General features: G+C 49.5%; 2 protein-coding genes across 26 annotated transcripts in view; one reads left to right on the top strand and one right to left on the bottom strand.

The window, feature by feature from the left end:
* The window catches only part of EPB41 (erythrocyte membrane protein band 4.1), a 210193-nt gene extending 196279 nt beyond the window's left edge, over positions 1 to 13914 (top strand). For 15 of the 24 annotated variants that reach the window (XM_031962445.1, XM_031962435.1, XM_031962426.1 and 12 more), the window contains 4 exons: positions 1214 to 1315; positions 4342 to 4431; positions 9229 to 9332; positions 10670 to 13914. In XM_031962445.1, the coding sequence (XP_031818305.1) occupies positions 1214 to 1315; positions 4342 to 4431; positions 9229 to 9327 (291 nt within the window). In that variant the 3' untranslated portion in view covers positions 9328 to 9332; positions 10670 to 13914. The remainder of the gene's footprint in view (positions 1 to 1213; positions 1316 to 4341; positions 4432 to 9228; positions 9333 to 10669) is intronic. The other 9 variants (XM_031962420.1, XM_031962437.1, XM_031962431.1 and 6 more) reach the window with 2 other exon arrangements.
* Positions 13915 to 14644: 730 nt separating this feature from the next.
* TMEM200B (transmembrane protein 200B) lies at positions 14645 to 18828 on the bottom strand. 2 transcript variants are annotated; one of them, XM_031962452.1, is made up of 3 exons: positions 18692 to 18828; positions 16272 to 16416; positions 14645 to 15692 (listed from the first exon to the last, which is right to left on the bottom strand). In XM_031962452.1, exon 3 carries the CDS (start codon positions 15670 to 15672, stop codon positions 14746 to 14748), a length of 927 nt encoding a protein of 308 aa, XP_031818312.1. In that variant the 5' UTR covers positions 15673 to 15692; positions 16272 to 16416; positions 18692 to 18828; the 3' UTR covers positions 14645 to 14745. The 2 variants fall into 2 exon arrangements, with proteins under 2 accessions (XP_031818312.1, XP_031818311.1); XM_031962451.1 differs by lacking the exon at positions 16272 to 16416 and having other exon boundaries at positions 18692 to 18827.
* Positions 18829 to 26971: the final 8143 nt, after the last annotated feature.

The following is a 26971-nucleotide window of genomic DNA, read 5'->3' as shown; positions in this document are numbered from 1 at the left end:
TCATCCAATTTGTTGTCTCCCTTTCTGCTGTTTCCCAGCATTCCCACTGAAGAGGAGGATTAATCTGCAGAGGTCATTCCCTCCCCTGTTCAGGGGCATTGATGTCAGCCCTCCCTTTCTACAGGAGAACGTTGGGGGTGCTCCTTCCAGATACCCCCAATACAGGGACTGAACCACAGGCAGGGTCAAAACTGAACAGAGCCCAGTGACTGCCTAGAATCACAGAATATTGTCCCCTGGCGAGTTCGAAACATTGAGTCCAAATCATACTCAAAAAACAAACCTACAGCACATCCCATGAGGGGTGGGGGTGGGAATGGGAGTGGGCAGGCCCTTTGGTACAGCTGCTAGAGCTGGGAAGCTCCAACATGCTGCTCCTGGTTCTGTCCTCGGAAGCCTAATTTTTCTTCCCATGTTTAACCTGCCAGGTCCTCACCTTTCCATTCCCCTCCTCTTTCTTTCCTTTCCCTTCCTCTGTCTTTCCCTCTCTTTCTTTATTACTCGCCTAATTTTCTGTAATCTATGAGTAATTCAGTTCATTTGGGAAACAAAGAAAAGGTGAAAACAGCCCCTCCCTTAAAGGAACTTATATTCTAATGAGGAAGATGACATGTACATGAAAGATCCCTCCAGATGAAAGAATAGTTTCAGAGTTAACTTACTTTCATCATCATAAAAAGGTTAATAAAAAAGATGGCTTGTTGATTCTTATCCTTTAAGTGAATTGGTTGAATTTTGCCTTGTTTCATGGTTATTAACTTTGTTAATAAAGGTAGAAACAATATAATGTGTAGAAATGGGTTCTAAGATGTGGGTCCCGTCTCCTGATCTTCCATCAGATGTCTTTTTCTATTTCCAGTTCATGTGAGATGTGATTTTTTGCCTTTCTCAGGATAGTCCCATGCCCATGCAACGAGGCCATGGGACTCCAGTAGTATTGGCCCTGCCATTAGCCAGGGTCACATTCCAGCCTACCGTTTAGAGGTCTGTGCCTTAGACTGTCACTGCCTCTTTAGCCACAGAGGGGACCAAACCTTTCCTTACTCGGGCTGATTTTGTCAGAGGGACTGGTACTTCAAGATTCACTCTGTAGGACTTGGGTTATTATTTTAAAATGTGCAACTGAGCCAAGGAAGTGGCAGATCCTATATCCTTCTTAATGTCATCTTACCCCAGTAAGATGCTTAATGGTGGTATATGACTCTCCCTGCAGACCGATGAAGGCAATGGTGACTTAGACCCTGGTGTCCTGCTGACGGCTCAGACCATTACTTCAGAGACCACAAGTAGCACCACCACGACTCAGATTACTAAGGTAACATACTGTTGTAGAAAGGGAAGTTGGTAGGTGCTGGAGCCCTGAACTGACTACTTTCCTCCCCAAAATACTATGGTCCTGGCAAGGATGTAGAGCTCCACCTTGTCCCCCAAGCAGAATTATTTTCAAATCTCTTGACTTCCTGCCTGGAAGTTGAATACTGATTTCCACAATAGCATACTGAGTGCCCATTGACGAAAGGGAGGAAACACTGAAAGATCCCTTCCTAATTTAAGTCTTGAGGATACAAGGTGATACAATGTTGTTTTAAGTGTTAGATATATTAAAAACAAACAAACATATGTTCAAGTCCCTTCTACAAAGTTTATTTTGAGAAAATAACATCTTCTCTTGGTCTGGTTTTTCAGCTGTGAAATGGGGTATTAATAATTTCATTACTTACCCTGGTCATTGGTTATGAGAAAAGCACTTTATTAGCTAAAAAGAACTATCAATATCAAATATTTATTAATTGTTGCAGTGCCTGACACTAGGGATATAGGTTCAAAGAATGAAACAAATCCTACCCAAAATGAATGTATATTTTAATAGAAAGGGACGCGCGCGCGCGCGTGTGTGTGTGTGATACAAAGTCAAATATGTATCCACACACAAAGTAGTTAACTATAAGATAGTATAAGAAGAGGGAGGTTACTAGCAGTTGGTAGATTAGAAAAAGCTCTCTGAAGATGGTGGTTCCTAAGCTGGATATTAAATGAAGAGAAATCCCCAGTGCCATAAAATTTAGTAGAAACTGCCCTCCAGACATGAGGGATGACTGGGAGTGTGGTGAGAGAGGAATCGAGGAAGGCAGTTTGGCTGGATTTCAGTGGGAGGATTGGGGGGGAGGGGTAATGTCATGTGAAGCTCCAGAATGGGTGTGGGGCTCCGAAAATTAAACAATAGTTATATTCTGTAGCCACTGGAGTAAGCTGAGAAGGGGAGTCACATAGCCAGGGATTCACTGAAGAAAAATGACCGTGGCAACAGGTTACAGAATAGAGTGGAATGGAAAAAACACTTGAAGGCAGGAGGCAAGAGGATCTAAGTTCAGATGTTGGCTGTGTGAGCAGAATGAAGGGTTGAAGTGAGAGATCTTGTCTGAGGTAGAAATGGCATTTTGGCAGAGGATGGAATGATCGAGAGACTGGGGAGGGCACAGAAGATGAAGAACCTGAAACTGGAAGAATAGTGGAGCCTGTCAGAAATAGGAAGGTCAGGAAGAGGGAGCTCTTAACATTCTTTGTCCATTTTAAAGTTACCGATTTGTTGAATTCCCTATGGCTTCTTTGTGAACTAGCTGGCAAAAGCAGTGTCTGAGGCCTCTTAGCAAAAGAAAGGAGTACTGAAATGAGGGATCTGGAAGCCACAGGTCTTTGTCCTAGTAGTGTGACTTGTGATCTTTATCAGTTTGCTACCCTGGAGACCCCAGTTTTCTCAATATAATATATTCAGAAGAATTAGACAGATAATGGTGAGTTGGAAGGAGCCATTCACATTACTGAGTTAACAACAGTGGAAATGTGAAGTAGAAATTTCATTACTAGGACCTTTTAAAGATGGAGGTGGGAATTCTGTGGGAAATTCAAAGTCATAAGGCCATTTTAAAGGTATTTCCCTGACTGGGACCACTACTTGTACCTAAATTCTACAGGTGGCAAAGAAAATGGGGTAGAGATACCTTCTGTGATCTCTATTCCAGGCAAGGCAGTCCTGGCACTCCCCTCCCACAGCCACCAGCAGAGCTCAGGCTTTCCTCCCATTTTGCCTGAATTCTTCCCACAGCCTTCTAAGTGGTCTTCCTGTTTTAAGTCTCTTCCCCATTCTAGTCTATTCTACAACATGCTGCCAAGAGTGGGAGTCTATTTTGGCAAGCCAGGCTTCCAGAAACATGTTTATTGAGGTAGGAATGCCTAGCCCTGTGAGGCAAGATAGTGCAAGGAAAAGGCTGCACAATTGTATTGCGTTCACTTTCAGCTGGGGGGTGGGGTGCCTGAGAAGGGCATCGCTTTCCTATCAGGGCGACTCCTCAGAGGGCCTCCACTGTGTTCTGTGTTCCCCCCAAGTCAGGAAGGCCCTTGCTTCTATTTGTACCTCTCCATTCCAGTAGGATTTGGCCCTGGGCTTAATGAATGCTTTACATTAATGCATTTACCCAGTGTTCAGCTCTCTGGCATTGCACTTGGTTGAAAGGCTGGACTCTATCACTTACCCAGGTTGGGCTTTAGTTGCTTAAGGACTTTGAGCTTCAGTTTTGTCATCTGTGAACTGGAAATGATCATACTTGTCTACAGTATTATTGCAAAACAGTCTTATGCTGCCTTCCTCACAAGATTGATACAAATATGAACCATCAATTTCTTTTCCTGCCCCTCTAAACTCAGACCAAAGTATGTAGAAAAAGCAAAGAATTGGATCTAGAGTCAAAAGGGGGACATGAGTTCAAATCCTGCTTCCGATACTTACTAGATATGTGACCCTGAGCAAATCACATCACCACCATCTCCCTCACTTTTCCTCATCTGTAAAATGAAGATAATGAAAATTCCTGCCTTTGAGGGTTGGCAAAATCAGATAATGGATGTAAAGTAGTTTTTAAGCCTTAAAGCACTATTGATCATCCTGATTCTCAGGCCAGCTCTCCATCTGCCATGATATGCTGCCTCTCCAGGGAAGACAGCTGAGCCCCAGAGAGGAAAGTGATTGAGGTTCCAGGGTTCTGACTCCAAGACCAGTGCTCTTTCCCCTCTTTCTCTTGCCCCTTCTATGGTAGCTTTCCTTAATCAGTGAAATAGAAAAAAGAACAGGAATAAAAAAAGAAAAAGGATTTTTGTATTGTCGACTTCAGGTATCCAAGGAGCTTTAGTTCCAATCATCATAACAGATCCAAACGAGATCTTGGAGAAAAGGATGAAAATAGAGATCCAGTTGTTAAGCAGCAGCCAATTTAAAGTTTCTCTTTCTCTCTCTCTCTCTCTCTTTTGTTTTGAAAGTCCCTAATAACCATATCCCTTTAATTGTAGACAGTAAAAGGTGGAATCTCAGAGACTCGGATTGAAAAAAGAATTGTGATCACAGGAGATGGCGACATTGATCATGATCAGGTAGGAGAGGTAATGGATTAGTGAAGCCCCAGTTAAAGATCAGTCAATAAAGATTTATTGAAGCAAGTACTATGTTCAGGCCACTGTGCTGAACTCTACAAAAAGAAAGAAAAAGAGACAAAGACTGTCCCTCCCTGTGGGGAGTTCACAATCTGATAGACATCTTTATTGTCTGCTTTGTACCCAGCTACAGCTCTGGGTATTGAGGGATGCAAGAGTAGAAGATCTAGGCCCTGTTCTAAAGGACTCATGGAACTGAGCATCTTCCCCTACCCTAACTTCTGTCAGTAATTAATTAATGAAAGGACATTAGGCAAAACAAGCTAGAGGAAGAAGATTTAGCTCCATACTACTTGTGCACACTCAGGAGGGTGGAAAATCAGCACTCAGGAAATTAGCCCTGCTGCTGTTTGGTAAAGCAATATCATGGGAAGTGGCTTGTGTTTATTGTACATTTGGGCGTATGAGACATAATGAGCATGTTGTGGTGGGGAAAGCACTGGGAGCCCTGGGGAGGATTCTGGGCTTGCCTTAACTCACTGTGTCTTTGGGGTCCCTTCCAGCTCTGACATGTGATTTGCTTGCTTTGGTCAATCAGAGAATAAAAGGCCAGACTTACTATTCCTGATTATTAGCTAGCTGTGAAGCTTGGAGAGAAAGAGGGTGGAAAAGCTGCAAGTTTGTACCTCTGGTATCATCAACAACATTGCCAAATCTAATTCCACCTCTTTCTTTTCTTAGGGATACAGATAATTTTTCAACTAAAAAGCAGAAACAAAAAAAACCAAAAAACCCCGACCCGGCCTTGCTGGGCTAGAGTCAGGTTTGAAATATAAAGCTGAGGACATATAATAGAAAGGGCCTAGAAACTAAGGTGGTAGAGAAAGGGAGAGGACATAAGTCTAGCCCCCAAGAAATCTTTAACAATCCCACTATTCTTCCTCTTTTAATCAATAGGAAGCAGCAGTCCAGCCGGGGAAGCTGGGACTAGTTAGACCACTCGTCCTCTAGACCTCTGATTGTTAGGAAGAGTTTTATATGGAACCAAAATTGACTTCCCCATAACTGCTGCTCACCAGCCCTGGGCTTAGCCAAATAAAGATAGCTCTAAGTTTTGGAGTAAAGGAGATAGCAGCCTTTCCCCAGATCCCACCACATTTCTGCACCACATTGAACTGCTCCATTTGCCCCAGTTAGTCTTCATGGAATATGATTTTAAGAACTTTGAGCATCCTGATGATCCTGTTCCTAATACTTTCCAGTTTTTTGGTCTATTTCCTCAAATCTGGTGCCTAGAACTGGACATAGTGTCCTGCTGTACCTATTCTTTGTCCAATCCTGTGCTCGTACTAATGCCACAGGAGATCAATAAGCAATTTCTGATTCCTCTTCATACAGGTTCCTTCACTCTGTTGATTATATTCCATTTATCGTGTGTGTGTGTGTGTGTGTGTGTGTGTGTGTGTGTGTGTGTTGTGGGTATATCATTGTAGTTGTCTCCTTCTCAAGGACAGGGACTGTCTTTTACCTTTTTTGTATCTCTCCCCCTCCCCCCTATAACTTAGCACTCAGTAAGTGCTTGATAAATGTTTACTGATTGACTGACAAAAACTAGAAGATATGATCTCTGACTCTCAAACTGCTGAGTTTAGTCAGAAAAACATCTATTTGTAGATGATTCTCAATGTATGTTTCCAGACTAAAACTCTCTTCACAGCACTAGTTCCCCACATTACAAAATTTCGCCTGCATGTCTGCCTTGATCAGCATCTTAAATTCAGCATAAACAAAATGGAACTTGCATTTTCCTCGAAATTGTTGTTTCTCCAAATCTATCTTGTTTCTGTTGAGATCACTCCCATTCTCCTCAAAGTCACTGGTTTGCTGTTGCTTATAGATTAAACATCATATATCCCCAGCCCAGCACTTAAAGCTCCCTTCCACACAGGTCCCACAGTCCAACTACACAGGCCATCTTGACATTTCCTCCACATAGCATTTTGTGCCTTTAAGTGGATTGTCCTCCATGTCTACAACTTTAGCTTCCTACCACCACTTAACCTCTTTGGTTTCCTTCAAGGCACTGCACATTCCCAGTGGATAATGGGTCAAAGGATATGAATAGGCAGTTTTTTGATGAAGAATTCAAAACTACATACAATCAAATGAAAAATACTCTAAATCATTGTTTGACAAATACAGAATAAAACTTTTTTGAACTACTATCTCACAATTATTAGATTGGTGAAAGAGAAATGAAAAAAAATTGGGAAACTAATATATTGTTGATAAAACTTCAAACAGATTCATCCATTTTGTAGAGCAATCTGAAATTATGTCCAGAGTTGTAAAACTGTATGTAATACCACTATTAGGTCTCCTCCCCAAAGTAATTGGGGAGAAAAGAACCTATATATTCTAAAATATTTAGAGCAGCTCTTTTTATGGTGACAAAGAATTGGAAATTAAATGGATGCCCATCAATTGGAGAAGGCTAAACACATTGTGGAATATAGTTGTATATATATATATATATATATATATATATATATATATATATATACAACATATATATATATGTATAGTATATACTTGATATATGGTTTTGAATAAAATACTGCTGTGCTGTAAGAAATGATAAACTGGTAGATTTTAGAAAAACATGGGAAAACTTTCATGAAATAATGAAGAGTGAAAGAGCAGAACCAAAAGAATGTTGTGTGCAGTAACACCAATAACATTCAAAGGGTTACTGTGAGTGACTAAGCTAACCACTCAGGTTAGACGAACATTTGAATTACCTACAAAGAATTTATACAGGAAGATGCTATCTTCCTCCAGAAAAAGAATTTATATATGGAATTATGTACTGTATGGTTCCACATAAAGATTTATTTGAAATGGTAGCCTTCTCTAATGTGGAATTGGGGTGAAAGGAAGCAGACAATTTGGAACTCAAAAAGTCACCCAAAAAAAGTAAATTAAAAAAAATAAATTGGAGGAAAAAGACTCGTTTCAAATTTCTTTTTCTACAGGAGGTCTACCATGGCTGCTCACTTGGTAGGGCCTTTTCGTCCAAGATTACCTTCCACTTCCCTTTTCTCTATTTTGTATGTACCTAGTAAATTGATGTTGTCTTCCCCATTAGATCATTTTTTAATCTTCTGCTTTTTATCTTTCCATACTTAGTCCAGTACTGGTCATAGAGTAAACCCTTAAATGCTTATTGGTTTACTGTCCATAAGCTATTCCAGCCTTCAGCTTCATGCATTTGTACCCACTCTTCATTTCTGTGTCTTAGAATCCTTATCGTTCTTCATGGGACAGCTCAACAGGCACAAAGTCAGTCTTTCTGTTCCTCTTGTGAATGTTCTCTGCTTCCACCAAGTCACCTTGTTGTATGCCCTAGTAAAATGTAAATTCCTTGGGGAACTAATGAAACTGTTTCTTCTACTTGTGTTCTTGCTTCCATCCTGTACTCCTGGAACTTGCTCCCTTAAATTAACACCTCTGTTCTCTCTTGACCTCTCTTTACCTGATGCCCAGGTGTATGCTTGTGTCTGACTTCACTACAGCTCCCTGAGCTGAGTTCTCATAACTTCGAACCCAAATATCATAATGGCATCCAAAGTAATTTTCATACTTCTAGTCCATTTGTCTCTCTTTCTGTTTGTCCCTTCCTCACTTATTGTTTCCCTCTCCCTCCCTAAACCTTCTTTCATATAGCTACTAAAATAATCTCACTAAAGTGAAAGTTTGACCATGTTACTTCCTTCCATAAAAATCTTCAGGGACTCCCTGTTGCCTCAAGGATAAAACACAAGCTTCTTATGCTGGCCCCTATAATTTGCTTCCAAACTACCTTTCTAACCTTACTTGTTACTACTACTTGTAATCTATGTTTTTTGCCCAAATGGACAATGGAATGTTCTCTTTGTTTATTCCATCTCCCACCTCCATTGCTTTGTGTAGACTGTCCCCATGTCTGGAATACTTTTAAAATCTCTACCTGTTTTCAAGGCTTCACTTAGGTGTTGCCCCTATAGAAAATCTCTATTCCTCTTATTCTACCCCTTTTTTAGTTTTTTCTCCTTTCTCACATTATCTTTCATTTGCTTCTCTGTATTTGCTTCTCTAGCTTCTGCTAGGTTTTCTGATCTACTCTTACCTCTTCTTCCCTTAGATTTCCTTCTTCATTTTCCCTTCCCAGCCTCTTAACTTGACTCCATCAAGCTACTTCTGCCCTAAAATTTCTTCCATTCTGTTGCTTCACATGTCTGAGGGGGAAAAGCATTGTACAGGTCATCTTATTCCAGTATATATCTGAGGAGGAATCACCTGTGCAGTGTTCCTAACATGTTATTGCCCAATCTTGTCTTAAAAGCTCTTCAGGGATAGAGAGCTCACCTGCTCCTTGCTCCAGCCTCTTCCACTTTTGAGCTGTTAGTGCAGGCTTCTTTTCTTTAGACTTACACTTTCTGTAAATCCTTTCAAAAGCATCTGGTGAGCTCTTCCCCCCCACCCCCCCTTTTCCCCCAAAGCAACCAGATCTTACCACTTGTTACTGCCATCTAGCCAGGAGCTGGACTTTATCTCCTCTGACCTAATCAGGTTAGATTAGCATCCATGCTGCCCTACCTAGACTTGTTAGGGCCTCAGGGTAGAAGAAGGGCTGCCATGTTGTATTGCAGGCTCAGTGAGCATAAAGTTCATGAAAATCTCCAGATGCTCTTTTAAATCCATTTTCTTTCCTTGTAAATGGACTCAGATATACTTTTTAAAAATTTCTTCAACTCTCTTTCATAGGTCCTTGTTCAGGCAATCAAAGAAGCCAAGGAGCAGCATCCCGACATGTCAGTGACCAAGGTTGTTGTCCATCAGGAGACCGAGATTGCTGAGGAGTAACTCAGGTAAGAAGGTGTTCCTAAGGGTCCCCACAATATTACTTAGGAAGACTGACTTTGATCTGTACCTCAGAGTGTGTATCACCACTGTTCAGCAGGAATGAGCCAGCTGGGACCTCGGGAGGTGAAGACAAAGATGAGTATGGATAAATGAAGTGAGGAATGGATAGGATAGGGAGCCATTGTATTTTTAACTGCAACTTGACAGAATCTCCTCTGCCCTCCTCTTCTAGAATAGGCAAAATGACACTTGTCTCAGGAGACTAGGTTTGAACCCTGTTTGTAAAATGTGTTTGCTATGTGACCTTGCAAAAATCATGAGCTTCAGGTTAGCATCTGATAAGTGTGATACTAGATACAAAGCCCTTTGCTAACCTTAAAATGCTAGGGGAATCTCAACTGTTGGCATTATTCTCTGTAAAGTAGAGATAGTATTCAGCTGATTTTATTGGAGGATTCTCTAAAAAACTATAGAAATTCAAGTTGAGGACTTTACAGACAAGATGAATGCTGCCCTTTTAGATCTTTTAAGATTTGGAGACTTTCATGAACTTTATGCTCACTGAGTCCTTACTACAACATGGCAGCCAAAGAAACAAAGATAATCGTGGGCCCCATGATGAGGAACATGGTACCCAGAGCAAGGAAGGTGACCAGATTGCCCTGGTCATACCACACCTGGGGACCTGTGTTCAATTCTGAGTCCCACATTTTAGTAAGACATGAACAGTTTGGAGAGTACCCAGGAGACAGTAATCCAAAGATCAGTTGAAGTAACTGAGGTCTGTTCAGGAATTGCAAGGGATGTCACATAGAAGGGGGCAAGGTTTGGTCTGTTGGCCCTGAGAGCAGAGCCACATTTTTGCTGTAGAAAGGTAGATTTAGGGAAACTGTCTGAAAGAAGAATGGGCTGCCCCAATAGGCAGTAGGCTGACCTTCACTAAAGAGCTTACAAAGAAAACTGGAGACTACTTGTTGGGTATGTTGTTCAGGGTTCTTAGTCTTTTCTCTGTCACGATCCCCTTTGGCAGTTAGTGAAATCTATGAACACCCTCTTCTCAGAATAATGTCTTTAAATAATTGAAGGAAATGCTAAATTTTAGTTGTAGGATAGTGAAAATAAAGATATTTTTCCTATCCAAGTTCACAGACCCCCTTGGGAACCATGGACTCCAGATTAAGAACTATTAGACTAGATCACCTCTGAGTTTTGAGATTATGTGATTTTTAGCCCCCAAATTTGCCATTTGTAATCTCATGTGCCTGTAAGTCAAAGCACAATAAGCTGATTTGACTTTCTCCCTATTCTCTCTCAGATCTGCCTTTCTTTTTTTTTCCTCCAGGAATCTCACCCCACTCCTTTTTCAGTCTTGGAGAAAACTAACAGGACTATAAGGAAATTTACTTCAGCGTTCAGGCTTTGGACTTTCAAGATTTTTCTAAAATCACTGAAAATTCATCTTCCTTTGCATTTGGAGTTAATGATGTGGGATTCTTCTAGATGCCACTGAGCCTTTGCCATAGCTTTTTCTAGATTGTGATGTCAGAAACTGCCCAGCTTTTTACTCTATGGACTGTTTTTTAGCTAATCGGTGGTGATTTTTTTCAGGGTGGCTTGCACTCCTCACTTTTTCATACCTGTTTCGGACCTAGGCATTGACCATTCCATGGGCTTTGCTGCCTCACAAGAACCTCATCCACTGTGCTGGAGGAGAAAGCCAGGTTATCGGTCTCTGTTCTTTATTGTACCATCTTCGTGACAGACGTGGCTACAAAAACCAACTCTTCTCTCTCTGGAGCCAATGAGTTCACTTCATCCGTATGATTGAAGCCCAGGGTAGTGGAGGCATCTCCCTAGTGCCTGATTAGAAGGGTGTTCCTCTGTGAATCATGGGCAGGGAGCCAAATGCACACCATAATGGGCAGAGACCTCGGCTGCGAATGTAGTGTTTTTCTTTCTAACACTTTTTTTTTTTTTTTTCCCAAAAAGCTATTTCAGTAGCTATTTAGAGCAAAGAAACTGGAACTTCAAATATATGATACTGTGAATTCTCAAGCACATTCATGGAACTGTCACCCACCTCCTTAACCTTTTGGCCCCTTCAGAAACAGCCTCCCCTCCCCAACACAGTAGATCAAACTCCCTGAACAGTAGTCTCAAAACAACAGCTGCTGACCACCCAAGTGGACTGTGCAGCATTCACCCAGCAAGCACGATCAGCGAATGCATCAGAAAATCTTGTCTTACCCAATGGCTTCAGGAGGGATTATGGGGAGGCTTAATGAGGTGTGAGAGGCAGTCTGTTTCTGACCACGCGCTGCTCATGTGTTGGACAGTGTTGGGATCGGCCTTGAACTGTCAGATTCTGCCAAGAAGCCTGAGGTAGCTTCACTGATCTGGAAGTGTCAGAACACCCGGATCTGGCCGCTTCTCTCTCCACAAGGGCCTGCCAAAAGGAATTGCTCTCTAAACCAAGGCCCTCTTGGGCCTGGGACCTTTGTCTCCTTTCCCAGGATTGTAGCATGACCTGGGAATCTGAGCATGTCTTCCTTCATAAGGCTTGACTTTTCTTCTTGTTTGAGGCTTGCTGGATTTGGTTTTGAAGTGTGAGAACTAATGATCTCAGGATTCATGATTGCAGTGTTTCCCTATGCCTGTCTCCAAGGCACCTGCCTAACCTATCCCAGGGCTGGGGCCTAGACTTGAGCATTTTCTCTCATGGTGACTGGTCCTCCCATTGGCCTGCTTCTTTAGTCCAAAACATCCTACTGGGCCCTAATCTGGAACTAGAAAGGAGCAGGGGCTTCCTAGGATGAAGCCAAGGTGAGCTGCAGGGGGAGGTAAGAAAGGCAGGCAGCAGCTTGTCCAAGCTCCAGAGGGGCAGCTCACTCAGGCCAGCCGCCTCTCTCAGGCTGCCATTCCGTGGCCTCGCTGCTCTAGAACTTATAGACCAAGAGGGATGCCAGTGCAGGCCATCAGCACCCACTTACTTTGGAGTTGATCCCAGCAAGGGAAAAAAGTGAGCCTTGGTGAGCTAGGGAGAAGGCAGACCCCCACATGGTGCTTTAGTCACAAAGGCCAATTCAGGATGGAACCAATGAAGACAGAGCCCCCCAGTCAAGAGAGTGATGGGAGCAAGGTATATAATACAGCAAAGCCCACAGTCCCCAAGAGGAAGCTGCCCACTCACTCCCAGGAAGAGTGGGGGGAGACTCAGACAGGCAAGCGCATGTCCTCTGTCATCTAGGGAATTGGGCCAGAGCGAGTGGAAGGCTCCCTGTGAGCCCATCACCATTAGTAGGGGGAAACATCCCTGAGCCTCTCTTTCTGTGGAGGTCAGGCCCACGGTGTCATCTTCACACAGACAGAATAGGAGCCAAGAGCTGAGAACATGAGCAAATGTCCCATGGGGCCCAGGAAGTTTGGTGTGAGGCTACTCTTTGGGGCAAGGAGGAGGACTGAGGTTCCCTGGCAAGGTGTGATGTGATTTTTGGAGCATGAGTGATAACGACTTTGAAAGCACCAACATGAGCTGGACCTCATCCCACCATACATCCTTAGAGCAGGGTCCTCTCAATGACTGAAGCAAACTAATCACCAGAGAAATTAAAGAGCTTGGCCCTTGTTACCCAGCTAGTTAGTAGCGGACCCGTGGCTCACTAGGGGCTCACTCATAATACTTGTGCAGCCTTAGTCAAACATTGATCTCCCCTGTGGGTCTCTTTGCTTTTTCAAGCATAGTGGGGATCTTTGGCCTGCAGTGTTCCCTGTCCCATAGTTCCTCTCTTCTCTCCTTCCCTTGACAGGAACTTGGTATTACATGCAGAGACTATTTGGATTTTTCTCTGCCTGTTGTATTTTAAATCTGAAAAGAAACAGAGGCAAAGGAGATGGTCTCTTTTCCCTCCCCTCTTCTATGTCTCCCCCACCCCCAGGGAAAATATGGAAAAAGATGGCAGCCCTCCCAGATTTGGGAGCGTAGCAGGAACTGACCAAAGCAACTCAAGACACACGCAGACAACTTTCTCTACAGTTTTATTCTCTTCCACCCCAAGATGAGACTGCAGGGAATGGCTCTTTCACAGCTCCAGCTATCATCCCTAGATGCAGGCTATCCAGAGCTTCTGTTTACAGCATTATCAGGCCCACTCAGTATCCAGTTGGGGGAGCAGGAAAGGAGAGACTTGGGGAATCCGAGCCCCCACTCCAGCACTAACTGGTTTCCTCTGTCCAGATCCTGTTCCACCCATTTGGTCCCCAGTCTAGGTTTCCTTTCTACAAATCCGTTTCAAATGTATTATTTTAGTTGCAAAGGAAAAAAAAAATGAAGGTTTGTAAATTAAAAAACAAAAACAAAAAAACCCCTCACAATTATGTATTGTATTGAATAGCTGTTTCCATTTCTTGATGAACTAGGAACTATGGCAGCAGAATCAAACTGGAAAATCCTTAGATTAAATTAAGTGATGATCAGATCTGCTATTTGGGACTTTGGTAGTGAGAGGAAGGATAGGTTGTGATAGTATTTAGATATACTGGGTCGGTCTTGCTGCTTGTATGACTTTTTCAATAAATTTCAAACAAAGACTTGTTCTGCTTATTTCCTATAACTTGGTCTTCTTATGTCCTTAGCAAAAATGAATCATGGGAAGAGAACCCAAATCTGGCCTTTATTCTGGGTCCTGGCGCCTACCTTGCCAAAAAGGCAGCTTCCAAGTTAGTTGTAAAGGATTTCTGGGAAGCAGCCACTCTCCCAGGCCAACTGGAACTAGGCCCCCGTGGAACCGGGAGGTGCTTGGGGGGTGAGGGACGGAGCTCTGACTAGGACTGAGACCCTGTGGCACTAGGGTAGTTCTGGAACTAAGGAATAAACTGGGAGTGGGGTGGCTGGGTAACTGAGGAAGAGTCTTGGGATGTGCACCCTGGGCCTGTTTCCCCAAAGCACATCAGCACTCTGCAATGACAGTCTCATGGATTTCTAGGTCCCAGCAATAATCACTGAACTGCAGTGCGTCTTATCCATTCTCCCCATCCCATTCCCCACCCCTCCACATTCGTTAAAATGTCACCATGCCCACCGGCACCAAGCTTTGGCTTGACTTGGGGAGGCAGCTTAGCAGATCAAAGATCAGTGGATGACCCGGGCCAAGAGGAAGAACTTGTCAGAACCCGAAATAAGTACTCCAGGTATTGCTACAGGCCTGGAGCAGGAACAGCTGGTCTGGCTTCCGGCTCTCCTCTCCCACTAGTCAGACCCGGGAGAACAACGATCGTTGGAAGCCCCGGGACGAGCTCAAGGTCTACATGCCGACTTGGGTGTCTGGAAGATGCTCTGTGATGGCGTGCGGACACCTCGGTCCCGCTCCCACCGCGCCGTGCACACACCGCAGTCTTGTAGAAGTATGCACTTGGAGCTCCTCAGACCCGGGCCCCCAAGTCCCCGCCGCCGTCCAATTTGGTATAACCTCCCAGGCTGAGCAGGTCCAGGCGGGGCCAGCTGCGATGGGCGCGATCGCGGCCGGGCGGGGTTCCCAGGAGCACCCCTCCTCGGCCCAAGTCCAGCGATTTGGAGTGCGCTGCGAGAACCTGCGGCTGCACGGCGATGACTACGTGTCCCAGCCTGCCCCGGGGGCTCCAGGGTGGGGAGGGCTCTCCCCGCGGCCCCGGAGCCCTCAGCGACCACCGGGTGAGCGGCGGCGCGGGCAGGGCTGGGCGGAGGCTCGGGGGCTCCGAACGCAAGCTCCGCACGGACGGGACGGGGGATGCGCCCCGAAGGGGCGAAAAGTCTCTTCTCTCGGGCTGCCAGGCTCCCCCCGGCGGTAAGGCAGTCCTGGAGCCGCCGTCCCAGGCAGGACTGTCGGGGGGTCGCAGTGCCTGTGCCCGCAGTGCTCCTTGGCGGAGCCGTCGGGTCTCCAAGTCTCGATTTTCGTAGAGTAGCGTGTTGGCGCAGATGAAGATGAAAAGGCCCACGCCCATGACCACGGGTCCCAGGAGCCTCAGCTTCTCCGAGGGGCCCGAGAGACGGCCCGACCGTCGTATCTCTGCCGGCGCCGTGGTGTTGGTCGCCCGGGACCCCGGCGTCCCCGCACGGTGGGGCCAGTAACCCGCCACGGCCACAGCCATGCCCACCAGCACCACGAACGCCCCTAGCGCCGCGAAGGCCCCCGACGGCGAGCGCAGCCGCAGCCGAGCCCGGAGCCCCAGCAGTTCGGGCTGGGAGCAGCGGCGGCGGCCCAGGCGCCGCCGGCGGCCCAGGCGGCGGAAGGCTCGGGCTGGGGCCGAGGGCAGACCAGGGGACCCTGGGCTCTGTGCCTCCCCGCGGGCTCCGGGGCTCCCTGCAGTCATCGTCCCGTCGTCAGGGCTCTCTGCGGAGGGAGAAGGAGTGTCAGCCGACGGGGCCCGGAGCCCGGACGCCCGGGTTCGGCGCCCTGGCCCCGGAGCCTCGGTCTGTCTGGGGATGTGCCTCGGTAGAATGGGGTGCTGCTCTCAGGGCCCGCTTGGAGATCCCTTCCCGGCGCCCCCGGATTCTCCGGGGCCGCAGGCGGGGAGCCGCCCCCGCTCGGGTTTTCCGCAGCGAAGCTCCGAGCCAGGGAGACGCGGCGGGAGCCAGAGTTGGCCGGCCGGGCCGGCGGAGAGGCTGAGGGCAGTGGGGCCGCAACGCGCTCTCCGCCCCATCCGGAGGCTCCTCGGGGCCGGGGCCAGCTTGGGCTGACTCCGGCCGCCCCCTACGCTCCCCCAACCCCCGATTCCTTGCAGGGCTGCGCTGGGGGCAAGGGCCCGAGGTGTCCGCAGCGGCAGATTCTCTACGGGTGAGTACGGCCCCGCCTCCCCTACCCCCTCCACCCCCCCATCTCCAGCGCACGTGGCTCCCGGGACCCACGGGAGGGAGAACTTTGGGGGCTCTCCCCCTACCTCCCGCCCACCCTTAACCTAGCCCGGCAAACCTTGTTGGCCCGGGCGAGGGCCCGCATGTCTCCGTTCCGGGCGGAGGGGGGTGGAGGGGGGGCGTTGTATATTTGGGAGGACCAGTCACTACGATCTCCCCCACCCCCAGCTTCCTTCCAAACCAATCCTCAGCCAGAACTAAAGCTGATAGAGTAGGAGAGATCCAGGTTAGAGCTTTACACAGCTCTAACCCAGGTACTTAGAGGGAGAAGCTGAAGACTTGAGGAGAAATCTCTACAAATTCAGGGATCTGTAAGGTAGGATACTTCCATCCTTGCGATCTTCTCCTCCCCCTCTCGCCACCTCCTTCCCCCCCTCCTCCCCACACACATCTAGGAGGCAGTGAGATAGTTAAGATGAGTAGAGGAAGCCCTGCTTGCCCCCGGGCTGGAGCTTGGCTAGGAAAACAACCATCTCTGTGTGAGTGAATATGAGTACTATGGAGAGACTGCAGGGGAAGGGAGGAAGGGGAAAGGAACAAGAACTGGGATTGAGCGCTGTAGCCTGGGAGGGGGGAGGAACGACCCAGGGGACCTCAGTGCCAGCCAGCCTAGCTCCTCCCTGGGATGTGCCTCTTCATCCCGTCCTCCTCCTCCTCCCCCTCCTCCCCTCCCTGGCCTCTCCGGGACACTTCCCCACATTGCAGTGTTTCCAATTCAGGCTCCTTCTCGATGAATCATCCCCCCTCTTTCTGCCTCCCTGGCCTCCTTTCCTCCACTCCTCATCACCACTCTCCCCCCACCCCAGCCCTCAGGCGTCACGTTTGTCCCTAACCCTCTCCCTATCATTCCCCTATCATGGACTACCCCGATCCTGCCACTGACAGCTGTCATCTCTGGTAGTCATCGCTGCCTTGCAGAGGCCATCTCAAGCTAGGGAGAAATCATCCTGAGGTGGGAGTAGGGGTAAGGAATAACCCCATTCCTGTCCTCTGGGGTCCTGCTGCCTTGGAGATCAGGAAGGAGTATGAGGAAGGATCAGGAAGGGGGGGGTCTATAGGAGAACCAAGGGTCCTCGTGCTCCCCTCCACCACCACTTAAGAGCTGACATCTTTCTGGGCTGCAGGGGCTAATTAATGTCTCTTCCAGGGTGCCAAGGGCTGGGTGTCCAATAGGAACTCTTATTTACTCAAACCTCTCTTCTTACCACCCTAGCGTGTTAGTGCTTCTTGCAGATCAGCGCCTAACTTGGGGTTGAAAGCAGTCGCTTCTTTTCACACTCAGAGCTAGAGCGATAGATGCTCATGGATACCCTTCTTACCCACCCGCAGTCCATTTAAGGTGAAAAAAGCTAACATCAACCATTATCTGTAATGAGCCTTGGTTCCTGCAGCCCGATTTGTAGTAGAGGAGAAACTGAGGCCCGAGGCCTGGAAAGTGATGGCTGATTCCTAAACTGCTTTGTCCAGGGCTTTCTCCACTAAACTATCTTACGGATGAGTTTCATCAAGATTGTCATCTGCCTTCGGGTAAACAAACACCTGGCTCTAGACCTCTTCTGATAACTACGGGCCTCCTCCCTAATAGGTGTCCTCCTTGTAACATGGAAAGAACCTTCCTCCCTCTATAAACACACACACACACACACACACACACACTTACACGCTCATACGTACGCACATTTTTTACTCCCTAGCTCCAGGAACAGGAGTTCTTAGGAGTCTCACGACTAGAGAAACTGACTTCCTTATGGCCCCCCAGCCCCGTGGCTCGGACAGGGAGAGACCAGCGCCTACTTCCCCCCACCCCCCATCCCGTCCAGACCCCGGGCCCCAGCAAAATCAAGGTAAGACAGTCATAAACGCAGAGATGAGAGTGAGAGACTGAATAAGCAGGGTCCTCCTCTTATGCCTTCAAGCTTGGAGGGTGGGGGCGGGTGCAGAGGCCGTAGGCTTGGCTAGGTGTCCTCCTCCGCCCACAGGCCGGGCCCTCCCTCCAGCTCGGCCGACGGGGGCGGGACCCGAGTTTGCCCCAAATCAGCCCGAGATAGAGCATGTGGGTCCAAGTGTCCGAGACACTCGCAAAAGTTGACAGGGAGATCCCGGGCCGAATCCGGCTGGGCCCAGACAGGCAGAGCTCAGAGCGAGGGGCGCTGGAACCCAGGCGGGGGCGGGGGCTTCTCTGGGCGGGAGAGGTGGGGGGAGAGGAGAGGCGACGGCCAGAACCAGGTTAAGATGGGCCGGATTGGAGGGAAAGGGCAAAGTTTGAGAAAGTTTGGGAAGTCCGGAGGCTGAGGGGCTGGCGGCCGCTCCCTGGGCCTCGGCTCCTGAATGGTTTCCGGACGCGGTTCCCCTCCATGCGGGGGACGCTGCTACATGAAGACGGGATGGGGGAGACGTCAGCGGGGCCTTTGCTAGCCCTCCCCGGCCCCCTGCCGCACGGAGGCCCCCGCCGGCCGCCCCCGCCCCCTCCTGGCTCACCTGGTCAGGCGGGCTCCTCCCGCTTGGGCCCGGTTGCCCCGCTCCCCTCCCGCCGCCTCCTCTCCATCGCTGACTCTAGGGCCTCTCCGAAGCGCTCCCCCGCTACCCCCTGCAGTCCGAGGGCTCCGCCTCCCGTCTGCCCCGTCCCCCAGCTCCGCCTCTGCCTCCCTATCCCCACCCCCTGTCCAGGCAAACGCCGAGGCCGCCGCGGCCTCGCTCCTCCTCCCCCCGCCCCCAACTTCTCAAGCTGGCTGTGAGATGGTCCTAGGAATCTCAGTTCTTCCCCGCCCCCCCCCAGTGGGGGACCACCAAAGCTCAGGACACCTCAGCCTAGTCCTGAGGCTGCCTGGATGGGAGACGCCGGCCCGGCCGAAGGTCTCCTAATTGGAAAGGTGGGGGCTGCATTCAGTATTCCCTCTCACTCACCTTCGGACCTGGGAAGGGGTTGAAGGAAGGGGAGGGGGCGAGAAGTCATGGATGTGATAGGAGGGCGACCCACTCCCTTGACCAGGACAAGCCCTAGAATCAGATCGGGGGGAGGATGTTGTGAAAGCAAGAGTGGGGATTTCCTTGTGATCCCCCGTGTCGGACCTCCTTTTACGCATACATATATAGCCCCTCACTCCTGGCTCCCCAGATCCTCACCTGCCAATCCCAACACACAGGGCCCCAGACTAAAGGCATGGGCCTTGGGGAGGGCGAAGGATTCCTCTGGGGAACACTTTCTCCCTCCCCCAGGCCCTCAGAATGGGGGGAGCAGTGGGTGGTGCAGTGGCGAGAGGGGTGCGTGGGAAGTAGGTAAGAACTATTCCTAGCACTGCTGCTGCCTCCAAGCTGCCAAGGCCGAGTGGGCCCCCGAGCCCAAAGAGAGGGTGCCCTGCAGGCTGAAGGAGAAAGTGGGTTTCGAGGCTAAAGGTTGGGATGTTGTTCTTCCTGGCTGGCTCCTCGAATGAGCCTGGCTGGAGCGGGTATGCATTCCTGCCTAAGTGGGAACCACTCAACCCGGGCCCCATCCATCTGGCCCCAGTCAACTCTGGCAAACATTGGAAGCCAGTGAGTAACGCTAATGGCAGGAGCCCACACCCTCCCCCTCCTTCCAGGCCTGGGCTGGGCCTCTGCCTTCTAGCCACTGACCATTACCCTTCCTGCTCAAACCCTCTCCCTCCCCAAAGCAGCCCAGCCCAACCTCTCTCAGAATCTACTGGGAAACAGAGGGTCATGGCTTTAAAGCTTGGAAGGAACTTCGACTTCATCTAGTACACAAACTTCATTTTACAAACCAGGAAACTGAGGCTCAGAGAGAATAAGTGAACGGTTCCAGGATGCATCAGCAAGAATAGAGAAGTTGGGATTGGGACTCGGATCCTTTATCTCGCGAAGCCCACGATTGTTGTTGCACAAAGGGGCTTATGTGACTCGAACCCTTTTAAAAGAAGGAAGGAAAGGCCACAAAGTAAACTGAGTGATGATGGAGAAGGGGTCTGGATTCAGTCTGATTCAGAATCGGTCTGATTCAATCTGGGAGACCTACCGGAGGAGGTGAAAAACCAGGAAGCCATATGAAACTGATCCAGGCCAGTCCTGTACACTTCTAGCCAGACTCAATTCAATTAAACAACAAAACAGTTATTAAGCACATTCTATATGCTGACTGTAGAACCAAGAGTGTTTCCTGTAAATAAATCCCCGTTCTGTCTCAGCCTCATCCTATCAGTGGTTAGAATGGAGTTGTGGCCAAAATATCACACACACATTCATTCATTCTCTCTCTCTCTCTCTCTCTCTCTCTCTCTCTCTCTCTCTCTCTCTCTCTGTCTCTCTCAGTCAGTCTCTCTCTGTCTCTGTCTCTCTCTCTCTTTCTCTCTCTCTCTGTCTCTCTGTCTCTCTCTGTCTCTCTCTCAGTCTCTCTCTGTCTCTCTCTCTGTCACACACACACACACACACACACACACACACACACATACACACGATTTAATTCCAAAGCCCTCCCTAGCTGGCTTCAGAGGAGACTGCAGGTAACCCGGGTTGAGATGGATTGACTTCCCTCTCCCTTACCCCACAGGTCCCACTGGCCCTACTTCTAATTGGTCCCTAAAGCTTTTAGCTGCTAACGAGGGTGAGGGGCAGAAGGAGGCTGCCAGTTATCTCCTAAATGTGCCCTACCCTCTGATATGCTTATGGGGCAGATGTGGGAGGGAAGGGACGTTTCAGTTCTCAGTGGAGAAAAAGGACCCAAGGGAAACTGAGGGCAATTATAGGGTCCCACTGTGTCCACACACTGTCTGTGGGAGTACCGGGTTTTCCTCTGTCCCCCCTAGCTACTCCCCACCAAGAGATAGCTGCTGTTCCAGATTAGGGCTTCTTAAGGGGGATTTCATCAGGGTCTGGGAACCTGTAAGAGAAAAAGCTGATCTTTACTGTCACTAACCCCTAACTTTAGACTTTAAACTTGCCACTAACTGAGGCTTCTTCTATTCTGAGCATAGGCAACAAGCCACAAAGTACCACCACCCAGCCTAAGGGGGCTGTGACACCTGAAAGGCTAACACCCCCCCCCCCCTTCTAGACCTCAAAATGCCAGAGAGGGAAGAAGAAGCTCTTAAGTCCACTTAGACCAACTGCTTCTTTTTAGGGAGAGTGAAACTGAGGTGCAGAGAAGGAAAACAGCTTGTCTGAGGTGACACAAGGAACTCACCGCAAAGCTGGGAGCAAGACTCTTCTCCTACGTGACTTCAGACAAATCCCTGCCTGTCTGAGCCTCAGTTTCCCCATCTGTAAAACCGCGGGCTTTAGGAATCAAGTCGCTAATTCCCTGCGGGCTCTAAAAGACGGGCTCGGAGTCGGGGAGGGGGTTGTGGGGGAGGTTTAGTGGGACAGGGACTAAAGACCTTTGGGCTGCCCCCTTTCTCCACTTTGCTCTGGGTGTGTATGTGGGGGGAGGGGGAATCTGGGGGATGGGGCAGGGTTTCCCTTATCCTGGCTCTGCAATTTGCCCGTTCCTTTCTTCCTCTTCTGGCTCTCCTCGCCTGTCCCGCCCCTCGGCCTGTTCCCAGGCTCTGTCCCCCTCCCCCCAATCCCGGGAGGAAGGGGAGGGGGCTCAGGAATGCAGAGGCAGCCCCGGCGGGCTCCGAGCCCAGTTTCCATGATGCGGGGCTGGGGGCGGGGAGAAGGGGGCGGGGGCTAGGGAAGGAGCTGAGCCTTCGAGGCAGGAAGCCCCGGAGCCGCCCATCTGGGACCCGTCCGGCCCCGGCTCTGGCCTTTGGGGACAAGTTGGAGAGAACCGCCTCAGCCCAGCTGCAGGAAAGCATCCAGAGCGAGCCTGGAACAGCAGAGCCTTTAGGGTCTTCCCATGAAATCTTCCCAGCCTTCCTTGTCTCTGAGGGTGTGCCAATCCGTCTAACCGGCACCAGCCCGGTGCCACTTGCCCAATAGGGGTCATTTCTGCTGCTTGCTTCCCTTCCTTTTTTTTTCCCCTGAGGCAATTGGGGTTAAGTGACTCGCCCAGGGTCACACAGCTAGGAAGTGTTAAGTGTCTGAGGCCAGATTGAGATTTGAACTCAAGTCTTCCTGACTTCAGGGCTGGTGCTCTATCCACTGCACCCCCTAGCTGCCCTTTGACTCCCCTTCCTAAGGACACCCCCCCCCTTCAATTTTGAGGTGTCAAGGATGAAGGAAGCGGTGGAAGGAGTTCTGCTCATTGAATCGGGAGACCTGGATTCTAGTGCTACTTCCGCGGGCGATCTCTAGCCAATCAATTCACTTTTCGGGGCTCGGCTTCCTCTGAGCCTAACTTGATGCGAGCCTTCTCCCCCTGGTACTCAGAGAACCCAGGGACCCCAGAACTGGCCCCTTCCTCTTTCTGGAATGGTAGAGGGAGAGGATTACTCCTCCCTGGAGAGGTGCTCCCCAGTCCTGGCTTCCATGTTCCATAGAAAGGGCATTGTTGCTTTGAAATGGAACCAACGAGGAGGCTCTGGCTGGGGGTGGGGGTACACTGAATACGGGGGTAGGGACCCAAGGCGGAAGATCATCAGAGACTGATGGGACCATGAGGAGGAATCCTGGGGGGCTGCTCAGTGTGCTCTCCTCCCCCACCACATTAGCCGTTCAGAGGAAAGTTTTTCCCCCAAGTAACTTCGGAGAGGAAGCCGGGCCCCTTGTCCCCTAGAGAGGGCGCGAAGGGGGAGGGGGAGAGAACTTTCTCTGAGCCTGGGAGACCCAGAAAGGTTTCAATTAGCAGCTGCAGGGAATGGAAAATATGATAATGTTGTTATGTAAGCGGCCTCATTAGGTGAAGGGGGGCATGGCTCCCCAGAGCTTCGGGATGAGAGGTGGGGGGAGAACTTGAGCTCTAAGGGGAAGGGAGAGGGCGAGGCAGAGGACTCTAGATGGGGCAGAACCTCTAGGACATGGGAGAGAGACCGAGCCTGGGGGCAGGGACAGGGAAGAGCAGGGAAGGAGGTGGAAACCAATTGGGATGGGAAACAGTAGGTTTAGGAGAGAGGGAGGGAGCCAGAGGATGGCGGTGGGGGCGGTTAGGACAGGGTGAGATTGAGGACAGAAGAGGCAAGGTTGGGGGAGGGAACGGTGGGCACAGAACTCCGGGAGGAGGCCGGTGGATCTGAGCAGGAGACCTTAAAGGGACCCTTTAATTATGGTAGAGATTCCCTTGGGAGGGGTTGTTTTCTTAATTCTGTCCCCTTCTCCTCCATCACAATTTTCGTTTCCCCCGAACTCCGTCTCCAAGCGTTTTGCTACTTAAATTCTATACAAAGGAGAAAACTTCAGGCTCCAGGGCACCAATGAAGCCCCTTCTCCCCTGGGATACCAAGGGAGGAGCCATATCCAGTGGAAACATGCAGATTGTCCCCTTCTCCCCAATATGTATTTTGTAGGCTGGGAGAAGGGAAGAGGAGGAAGGAGTAGAAAGAAGGGGAGGAGGAAGAGGAGGAGGAGGAAAAAGAAGAGGAAGAGGAGATAAAGGAGGAGAAGTAGAAAGAAAGAGAGGAGGAAGAGGATAAAGGAGGAGGTGGAAGAAGAAGAGAAGATAAAGGAGGAGGAATAAGAGGAGTTGAAAGAAGGGGAGGAAGAAGAGGAAAAGGAAGGAGGAGGAGGGCAGGGTAGAATGACTGGATCAAGCCAGAAAAGGGATGGTAGAACTGAGAAGACCCCAATCCAAAGAGTCAGAAGAAGCTCCAGGAAGACTGCCCAGAATTGGGGGGTGGAGAGAAGAGGGGAGGCCTTTCTATCGGAGACAGAATCTTGATCTGGCCTAGTAGTATCCGACTCAGAAACCTGCCCGAGAACCCCTGTGGGGGGCACATTAGCTTGGTTTTAATGTGTAAAGTTAGCTAAGTTTTATTGTATTCTTACTCATCTTGTAAATATTTTCCAGTTACATTTTTATCTGGTCCAGGCCCAGTGTTTGCCCACCCCCCCCCCTCGTCCAGTCCCTGCTCCTCCTTTTACACAGAAGATCTAGAGAGGAGGAGGAGGGGCAGAGCCGCTGGTCAATGTGTAACCACTAGTTCTGCACAAAGCGTGGCACACATTTGTTTCATCTGCACAATTAGCATTTTCTCCATCACTTTAAGTCTAGACAATCAACAAAGCAATAAATCATGCCCTGATTTGTAGTGTTTGCCAGCTTCTGAGCTGTAGATGCTAAAAAGGTAACCTTCACTCTAGGGATCCGGGAAGAACTGGCTCCCACACAGCCTGGGATACGCCCAAAGTCACCCCGGGACGCACCCAGGCCTCAGACCTGCCTCTTTCTCTCTGGGCCTTTACTCCTCTACTCACCCACTTTCTCCCCGAAAAAGTAATCTCATTTTACACACACAGAGTTTACACAGAGTTCCTCCTGCCTTCATTCCACCCCTTACAAATCTGCAGCTCTGTCAAAGAGCCACTTCCCAGATAGAAGCCCTCCAAGCTTGGGGGGGGGGGGGGGGGGGGAGAGGAATTATGAAAAAGACTCAGGGCTGGGATTTAAGAGACCTGACCCTGAGCCTTGGCTCTGCCTCTAACTGGCTGGGTGACCTCCGATTAAGGTTCTCTCTGGCTTCTCTCCCCATCTGTTTTTTTGTATAATGTATATTTGTATAGTTTATATAATGTATAATTATATAATGAAGAATTTTGAAAAGTCTCTAAGAACCCCTCATTCTAAGGTTCTTCCTACCATTCCCACCATATTCCATTTCCTCCCAGCCCTGACTTCCTGGGTTCTAAGGACCCTCCCAACTTTGACAATCTGGGTTCTAGAACCCTCCCAGCTCTGACCTCCTGGGTTCTAAAGGCCCTCCCAGCCCTGAATCCCAACTCTGAGGTTCCATTATCTAAGGTCTCTCCTAGTTGTCATTCTCTGTTCTTTAATTCTAAAATCAGGGGCTGAATCATTTTCTAGGACCCTCCTTTGGATGCTCAGAATGCACTTCCTCAGGCCCAGCGAGGCAGCAGTGTCGGGTCTGAGGGGAAGACACAGGCCTTGTCTAATCATCCTTTGGCCCTGCACATTTCTCAGCCTCCCAATGGTGAAATGGGCCTGGGCGGTGGCCCTTTCTCTGGGCTGGGTCCTCTAGAGAGAAGGGGCAGAAGAGGATGGGCCCCTCAGGGGAGCTGTAAGCCCAAGCCTTGGCATCCCAGGTCCCCGGGGACATAGAGTCCTATCTGTGGTCACCCAGGCCCGGGGGGCCACTCAGGAAAGAGATGTCAACCCCTTCATCTTCACAAAGATAGACCCAGAGGAAAAGACTTGATGAACCAGAAAACACACACCTCGCGGTGTGATCCTGGCTGATGCTCTTGTGCTCTGCCTGGATTCCCCCCAAGCAAGACTGGAGTTTCTAAAGTAAACTCCCTGCTGGAGATGGAATGTCAGAAACACTAAAACTGATCCATGCCTCAGAACCGCCGGCGACCCAGTCTGGAAAGCAGAGCCTGCCCCGCTCCTCCAGCCGCCTTCCACCCCTTCCCTGGAGTGGAGCTTCCTGTTCCTTCTCTAGCAAAGACCGTGAGTGTTTCCCAAGAGTGTGATGGAGGTGGAGGATGACAGAGAACCTGGGATCCCCGAGGGAACAGAGGAAGGACAAAAGGGGGTTTGTCCACTGGCCAATTCCTCCAGCTGAGAATGGGAATCAGATTAGCCGACTCTGAGCCTTGGTCATCCCCAGCTTACCTGGGTGACCTTGAGCACTTAGCCCAGTGCCTGGGACACGGGTATCTCGGTAATTGTTTTTCGACTTATTACCTCTGAGCTTTCATTGATTCCCTTAGCCTATATAAGGCTCCGTAAAACAGGATGTGAACCAGAGCATGTGCTGGCTTGGGTGGAGAGGTGTTTCAGCTGTTCCCAAGATACTTGTGGGCCCAAGGGACTGGAAACAAATGGGTTTCACCTGCAAAGTAAACAGGGATGGGAGGTCCACCCCCCACGGGTCTGATGTTCAGTGATCAGGAGGATCTGGAGGAAGAGATGGGGAGCACCACTGGGAGATCACTCGTAGATTCTCAGCTAGCACAGTAAGAGAGAGAAAATGCCAGCTGCCCTTCGCCTCCCTGCAGGCCTCCCCCAATGGCAAGAGCTCCGGGGAGACCCCGCTTCGGCCCGGGCCAGTGCTCAGGTTTGACTCTTTCCCACGCTCGGGCCTCCTGAGACTGAGACAAACCTAATAAGCTCGAGTTATAAAGGAACTAGAGCTTCAGTAGCTGGCTCTCTTGAGGTTCCTTCTGTTTGCCATAAATAGAAATAATGAAGGGAGAGTGAAGGCTAACGTGTGTGTGTGGGGGGTGGGAGCCTGCCTGTCCCTCCCCTAACCCCAAGCTCCATCCTTGCATCTTACAGGCTCCAATCGCCCATTGCCCCCTGGAGGACTTAGATGAAGAGGATCCCACTCTGGGAGGCAGGAGTGTGGATGGGGGCGGCCGCCTCTTCTGAGTGGCCGAGTGCTGGGCTGGAGGAGCTTGGGGGCTGGCAGGGTGGCCAAAGTATCCAACTAGATTGGGAGAGGGCCCAGGGAACTAGAATGAGGCAGCACAGGCCCAGGAGACTCTTAGTCAAAAGTGGAGTGGGTGGGAGAAGAGAAGGAATTGCCTCCTTCTCCAGCCTTGGGAGGTTTAAAACATTTCTGCCTTTGGGAAGATAACCCCCTGGCTCCCTCGAAGTGTTATTACTCCAAGCCCCTTTCTTGCAAATCCCCTGCAGCCTGACACAGAGATCACTGCGGGTGGAATCCAAAACCCTCGCTTCTGGGCCGGGGCCTGACACATAAGAGTGGG

This window comes from Sarcophilus harrisii, chromosome 3 (genome assembly GCF_902635505.1).
Source record: "Sarcophilus harrisii chromosome 3, mSarHar1.11, whole genome shotgun sequence".
Taxonomy (NCBI): Eukaryota; Metazoa; Chordata; class Mammalia; order Dasyuromorphia; family Dasyuridae; genus Sarcophilus; species Sarcophilus harrisii.
Note: the sequence above shows the minus strand (reverse complement) of the source record. Positions and strands in the feature narration are given on the sequence as shown.